General features: G+C 46.5%; 1 protein-coding gene across 1 annotated transcript; it reads right to left on the reverse strand.

The window, feature by feature from the left end:
- Positions 1 to 1,078: 1,078 nt before the first annotated feature.
- On the reverse strand, positions 1,079 to 7,293 carry PRSS23 (serine protease 23). The gene is made up of 2 exons (XM_003203525.4): positions 6,767 to 7,293; positions 1,079 to 4,209 (listed from the first exon to the last, which is right to left on the reverse strand). Exon 2 carries the CDS (start codon positions 4,194 to 4,196, stop codon positions 3,078 to 3,080), a length of 1,119 nt encoding a protein of 372 aa, XP_003203573.1. The 5' UTR covers positions 4,197 to 4,209; positions 6,767 to 7,293; the 3' UTR covers positions 1,079 to 3,077.
- Positions 7,294 to 7,679: the final 386 nt, after the last annotated feature.

Raw genomic sequence — 7,679 nt, forward strand, 5'->3', positions numbered from 1 at the left:
CATTTCTAGTGCCATGCCTGTGTATGATTTAGTTCCATGTGTTTCCTTGATGAACTGCTTTGGCTATGTGACTATCTCCCTCACCATTTTTACATCTGGTCTTGGAATAACCCCCTTTACATCATCAAGGCAAAGATAACAGTTTCCAAAACTGCTTAGCAATGACCCAACCTGGTTCTGAACAAATCTGCAGCTAAATTACCACAAGCCCAGATGGGCACAAGTGCAATGGTCTTGAGCATAAGCCAAAATTCTGCTCACATTATCTAAGATTTTATTTTCTTTCCAGTAACAATCTGGAATATTCTTATTACAATACAGAGACACAACTCCTTGATTACTCTACACTTGCCTCACAACTTTATAAGAAGACCAAAACCCTAACTTGCTCCTATTGTGTTAGCTTATTGGCCTTCAGCACAACTCCATTCTGCCAGACACCTCAAAAGAATTAAAGATCTCAGCCTAGAGTTCAAGCAAGCACTTGAGAATATAGCCCAGCAGATGGGAGATACATAACGTAGACCAGGAGTCGTGCACTCAAGCCCACAACCAGAGGTAAGGAAATCGTATGGGTAGCAATTCCCAAGTCACAAACTAGAACATTTCTGCACTCTGGTGTTCCTCTAAAAGCAGTGACCCCAGTTGGCTTCAAAGGAATTTTTTTCTTACTGCATCAACTGAAAGGAAGAGATGGACCTGATTTATGTCTTTATATTGACTGGTTCAAATTCCTCCAAAGTTTATTGGCCCTGAAGTTAATAAAAACAATGTGACTCTTCAGTCTAATATGTCATTTTCAGCTTTAACTAATCCAAGGTCATGACTGGCTTTGGAACCACAACAATTACACAAAAGCCAAGATTGATTATTACTGCCCCAAAACATACAGTAGTAATTAAGCTTACTGAAAACAAAAATATTTACGTAACAGGTGGAGAGAAAACTATAAGAAAATAAACATCACTGAGGATGTAAATACAACTTTCTCAGTGCTTGAATGCCTTTACAAATAAGTACTTGTGAAATGGGATTGAAAAGAAAACCCAAGTATAGCACAAATACAAGAATATCTGCATTGAAATTCCATAACTTCTCTTTATTCACTGTGATACATTCAAACAAAAGTGCTCCAGATAACAGCCATAGAGTAAAGAAATTAAAATAAAAAGGCAGAGAAAAAGACGTCAGATACATGAGGCGATTATTCATATTTCAAAGCATTAGTAACTGCTTGTATCTGAGTGCACCAAACTCCACGAGGATCCATGTTTTTGTATGCTGCACCTCTACAAGTAATAATCATAGGCAGCTCTAGCAAGAAATGGCTTTCAGAAGTAGAGCTGAAGCCATCACAAACAGAAAGCACCATCAGGCATATGTTTACAAATGCCTTAGTAATTAAGAGAGTGAAAGAAAGGCTTAGCTGAATTAACATTTTCCTTGTAGCACAGGGAAGCTCTGCTCAGAATCATTCCTTCCCTGCTCTGCCATCTCACACAAGAGACGTGGCTTTGCCCCATAACACCTAGCAACAGAACAACTGGGTGAGCTTTAGGAGACAGTGGAAGATGGATGGAATTGAGACTGGAAATGGAGCCAGTGTCTATCCTCCTAGTTAAAAAAAATAAAATTGTCATGGCAGCATGTGTCAGCTGCGTGGCACGAGCCACCTGAGAAACAGCTGTACAGACCACGCTGATCTCCCAGTGCTGTTTGCTAAGCCACAAGTGTTTGTCTGGACTGATTTTACCTATGCAAGGCACTTATTGTTTTAAATTAAAATTCTGCTGTAGTAAAAGTTGCTGACATCTTTAAAAGACAGCAGAGCATCACTTCCTAACTAGTTCATATTGCATCCTGTAATTTGGCTCTACTTCAGCTGTAGAATTACTGAACAGTGCACTTGCCAAGAATTATTTGTAACTCAAGGATTTGGGGAGGGAAGGGGACTCCGTGACCCAAACAACACAAGAAACAGAAGTCAAAGTGCTCTACAAAGTACAATGTGAAAGGGATACAAAAGAGAGACACAAATCTAGGGTCCCTCTACCATGCTTATTTTTAGGTTGAATAGCGTGGATCTTCAACAAGAAGGGTGGAAACTTCAGGACAACCCTTGTCCTGCTCTATCCTTTGTCTGCCTTACAGTCAGCAGTTCAGATGGCCACCAAGTGCAAAGACAGGCTTCCCCTCTGAGTTGCTGACATCAGATTTTCCATTAAAAAAAAAAAAAATCTAAGATATAACAGAAAACATGTATCAGTCCCCATATACTTTCATAGGGATTCTACCAGGTGTAAGGCTGTGCCACAGGTACTATAAAGATTTAAGCCCAGATATGATTTCCAAAAGCAGGATGCAATGGCACTGCTCCTATGACCAACACCATCTTCAAGGTTAAGACCTTACAACATCAAGGTCTGTCTGCTCGAAAAACATTTTTCTTAACTATGTTACTAATAAAGTCTTGAATCACTCAGGCTGAAAGAAGGTTACAAGTGTTATGCAGTTATTTACCCTTCATGCTATTTGTGTGGCAGTCATCTCCCACAGTGCATGCTTTGCCCTTTTCACACTCCCTTTCTCATGCAGGAACACAAAGCTGTAATGTTTGGGTTGCAAACACCATTAAATGCCCCTCTTCAGCCCCCAAGAGCATAGAAATATTTTCTTTTAAAAGTTCAGATCAAAGCAGTTCTACTAATCCTAGGATTTATTAAAACAAACATTGTAGGCATGAGATAGTCAACACCGTCCCTTTTATAGGATTCTTTGGAGATGGTTCTGAGTTTGTACTGTTTATTGATCCGCCCCTAATTAATCTTCAGTTGCTCAGCTGCAAACCCAGCAAGTCCACCTGCTCCTTCTCCCACCCAGAAGATGCCCCTTTACATCCCAGTTTCTAGCTGCTATGATAGCACCACGTAGCCTCTGTCCCGACAAGGTGGCTCGCTTGAAAAGCCATATATCACATCCTGACATTACAAAACCCTATCACACACATTTGCAGCAAAAGTCTAGCCTTTCCTCATTTAAAACCAGTCATTAAGTGCTTTCAAGGAGTTTCTACATCTTTATCCTTCCCTGCAGTCAAGATAGTTGCCTTTGATCCAGTAACAGATCTGTGCGTATTTGAGGGGTGTGATGCGAACAGCTACATTGAAATCCTGCGGGGTGCCATTCATGTCCACCCACTGATGGCCTGAAAATATGCCAATAATTTTACGTTCCCATTTGTGATTCTGCCTCTTCCACATCCTCACGTACACCCCAGATCCACTGGCACCTGGTTGGGCATCACACTGCTGGTACAACAGGTCGTATGTTTCATCTTTGACATCACAGAAACGATACACCAGGTTTCCCGGTCGATCGTTGTCGTAGCCAGAAAAGTGAATTCTCCCTCCAGGCAAGTGTCTTGCTGGTGGGCTCACACCTATCTTCATAAACTTTCTTTTATGAGGCTTCTTGAGCTCCAGCAGGGCATAGTCATAATCCATGCCGATATCATTGGCATTGCCTTTGATCCATCCTTTGGGGACATGTGTCCGTTTCACCCGGATCCATTGGAATTTCATTTTCTCAGGCATTGCCGAGCCGGTGATGTTGGCCCCTTTGCTGCCATTTTTCACTTTAGGCTTCAGGAACCCCACCCGCAGTTTCTGAGCTCCTTTGACATAACTCTTGCCATCGTGGATGCAATGAGCAGCAGTAAGCACATGCTTTTCAGCCACTAGCGTCCCCGTGCAACCTGTAGATAGCTTCACTGACGTGGAGAATGGGTAATTCAACAAGAAGTCCTTCCCAAAAATGCTAAACCTGCTGTCATAGCCATAGATCTGCCTCTTAGTTCGAGATTTGCCTCGAGACTCATCACCACTGCTGCTCAGAATATATATGCCCACTTCGGTTTCAGTGAGGCTACCATTAGCATACAAGGTTTCATAGGACAGGTAGTTCTTCACTTCTTCATAAGTTGGAAGCGGAGAACTTTTGTGGCACTCTGGGCCACACGGAGATGCCACTTCCAGTCTGGCTTCAGCATCAAACTGTGGTTTGTCCAAGTTAAAGGTAGACTGTGGCAGGATAACTGGAACTCTGTAAGAGGGCCAAGTTGGCTTCCAGTGAGGACCGGAGGGCATCACATCTTTAGCAGCACACAAAAGGAGGATTAGAGTGCACAAGCCAGCCATTCTGAACACCACTCTGTGGAAAGCAAAAGAAAGCCCAGTTACTCACCCCAAAGTGTTCCAAGACTCATTTACCTTGCTAAGCAATGGTTTGCTAACTAAGTACTATAAAATAAGGGTCAAATGATTTGAATGCAGCAAAAATGCCACAAAATTCTTTAAGCTTCTCAATGTAAAGCTAATGCTTTAACTTGTGTCTTGAAACAAGCATCCTAGGTTAGCACATGAAACATTTAACCCTTGAGTATGTTGAGCCACCTGACTTCTGTGACAAGCCATAGAATTTGCCTTCACGCAGCATAAAGAAAATTCAGACTATGCATAAATCGCCACATCCAGATGCTGTAACTCCAGCACACAACACACATCCTTACTGTCACTAGATTACAGCACTCTGAAATTCTCAAAAAGCTCCCACCTAGTCTCTGACTCCACCGAGAGGTTCTTCAGCCACCTCACAGTTTGCTGTTCCAGCCTGAGACATCACACTGAGAGCAGGAATGGGCAGGTGGAAAAAGGAAATCACCATAAGAGAAGAGAAGAGTGCTGCACAGGCAGCTCGCTTCCCATCGCAGCTCACACCAGAGGAAGCTTTCTGCTCCATGTAGCATTTGCTCTCCCTTCAGCTTACGGTGTGAAAGGATGGTACGATTACACCAGGGCAGCTAATGAAGCAAGCCTACAATTCCTGAGGGAATCTTCAGTTAACATACTGACTTATTCCTTCACAAACTTAATTAATTAGAGATGCAAACCAACCTCCCTCTGAGCACGGGGAGGTAAATGTGTTTATGAACCCCAGGCAGAGTGCCTTGGGCTGCAGAGAACAGCGTGCACTAGTATTGTGTCAAGAAAATGTGTAACTTCAGTTTACTTGAAAATTAGCCATACAGCTGAATCGCGGCAGGAGGCAGCGCGCCCTGGGCAAGAAGGCAGCCAGGATCTCCCTTACACAAAGATTATTCAAACAAAACTTCACAATTATGTTGAGCTTACACATTTAAACCCTGCTGAGGTTACGTTGATCACAACTGTGGGATCATTCTTGAAATACCTCAACCAAGCAAACTAAAGCAAATCAGGCAGGAGATGACCACAGCTATCTAAGAACAAAAAAGAAAACGCCTTTCCTCAAGTGCTGTGCGAGGAATGCTCCAACCCTAAAGGGTCACTGAAGAAGACTTCAGACACAGAAGACCAATAAAGTCCGAAGATGTCCAGCTCAAATATTGGGCCTGAGTTCTTTCATTGTTGGGAATACTGGCACAGGCTGCCCAGGGAGGTGGTGATCACCATCCCTGAAGGTATTCATGAATCATAGACATGCAGCACTGAGGGATGTGGTCAGTGGGCATGGTGAGGGCAGGCTGGGTTGGACTAGCTGATCATAGAGGTCTTTTCCAATCTTAATATTTCTGCAAAGGCTATCATTAAACTGGCTCTTTCTATGGCAAGATTAACACCGGATGCTGGCTGTTTTGCAAGCTATCAAATTAGACAGTCTCCAAGCAATATAACAAGAAACACTTGATGTATATCAAATGCATTTGGTGTGTAACAGTAATTTGGGAAATAAAAAAAAAAAGAAGGTAACAGTGATAGGTGTCACTGCTCCATCCCCACAAAGATAATATACACCAGCATTTGTTAATGTTAGCTGCCCTAATTTGTGATCATGAGGACCCTGCCAGCTGCTCACAGCAGACCAAGTCACACTGACATTGTGCATCAGGCAACAGATCTCACTATTAAGGGCACATATTCGTATGCAGTCTGCTGTCATCTGCTTCCCACCACAGTAACTCCCTTAAATGACATTTGAAGCTTCTTCAGTCGATGTAATCTCAATTTAAATCACACTCCTCAGATCTAAAAGTTGTCAGGTTAATTTAGCTGGCAGGGGAAAGCTGGAAGCATCCTGTGGGGTACTGGCACAAGCAAAGAGATTCCAGCAGTGCACTCCGACAGCGTAAGGCGAGGAGTTACCTGCAGTCCGCCCTGCTCACCTCCCTGCCATCCCCACGCAGCACTCCAGCACTGGGAAGGCAGTTTCAGACAGCAGAGGGCAGCCGCCCGACGGAGAGAACGAGGCAGGAGCTGCAGCACAACTTCGTCCCCCCAGAAAAAGGCTTCGGAAAGACCGTACCTGTCCTTAGGCTGAGCTGCGTTAGAGCGGAACTCAGCGCACTTCACTGCTCCGAGCCTTCCCACCCCTCCCCGCTGCTCGCATCACAGAGACGCGCAATAAAACGCCTTCTTCACCCTTCGAAGACCTTTGTTGCTGTTTGAAACGCTTGTAAAAGCCCTCGGCAATAAAGCAACAGCTGCGAGTTTATACCTGGCCGCAGGTGCGAGGCAGCACTCGCAGACCATAGCACTGACAGACGCCTCTGCGATCGTGTCTTCTCTGGTAATAAAGCAGCCCGTAGTTGCAATGAAACACAGCAAACGCCTTATTCATAACAAGAAACCAAAAATCAGTGCGCAGGAGATCCTTCCTCTTTACCAAAGAAGCGGTTAAGTAGCAAAATGAAGGCATTTAAAAAGTAACGTAAACTTAAAGAGAAACCTACCGGTCAGCCTCTCCCGTCGCCGTTCCAAGAGCCGCACAACCGCAGCAGCAGCACTACCGAGCTGCCTGCCCAGCTGCTGCCATCGGGTGACCCCGCGAGATGCGCTCGCAGAGCACGGAGGAGAGAACGCCGCCGGACGGCGTCAGCCGCCGATGAATGACCCGAAATTCCCAGCCGACCGTCTGCGCCCGGGGAAGCGCCGTCCTCGAAGTTCGCCGTTCTCTCGCCGCTCCTTTGTCCCCCCTCCCCTCGGCGGCACCCGCTACCGACCAGCTCCCCGCGACGTCTGCGGGAGCCGCTCAGGCGGGCGGTGCTGGTGGCGGCGACGCAGCCGCTCCCATCCCTCCCGCCGCCTCCGCGGGGCTCGGGGGGCCGCCGGCCCTCACTCAGCGGCGCGCTCCGGGCGGGGCGGGGCGGAGCGGCGCCTCCCGCAGGTGGTTCCCGCGGCCGCCGCCTCCGCTCTGCCGCTCCGCAGCGCTCCCGGCGGCGCAGGCGCCCTCTGCCCGAGCGGGCGAGGCTGGGGCACGGTACGGCCCGGCGCGCTTCGCCCTGCAGGCTTCACCCTGCAAGCTTCTTCCGCGGGCCGCCGCCGCTCTGCTTTTTACCCTCGTGCTACTGTTTTTTATTAGTTTCCTGAAGAGAAACACCTTCTTTTTTTTTTTTTTTTCTTTTTTTCCCACTCACTGCTGGTTTTAGTCCCAGTGCGGTGGTGCTGTGCTGGCTGAGGGACTATGGTCACCCATGTCCTGGGGTGAGAGGCTTTGGGGTGTGGTGGTGGCTCTGTAGGAGTCCCACCAAAGCAACAAGTGCCTGTGGTCCCTGATCTGGTGGGTCCCTTTTCCGTGCTGTGTCCTGCGTTTCAGTTACAACAGCTCTAGTGATTACTGCAGGCTTGGGGAACAGTGGCTGGAAG

Source organism: Meleagris gallopavo, chromosome 1 (genome assembly GCF_905368555.1).
Source record: "Meleagris gallopavo chromosome 1, MGAL_WU_HG_1.1, whole genome shotgun sequence".
NCBI classification, from domain to species: domain Eukaryota; kingdom Metazoa; phylum Chordata; class Aves; order Galliformes; family Phasianidae; genus Meleagris; species Meleagris gallopavo.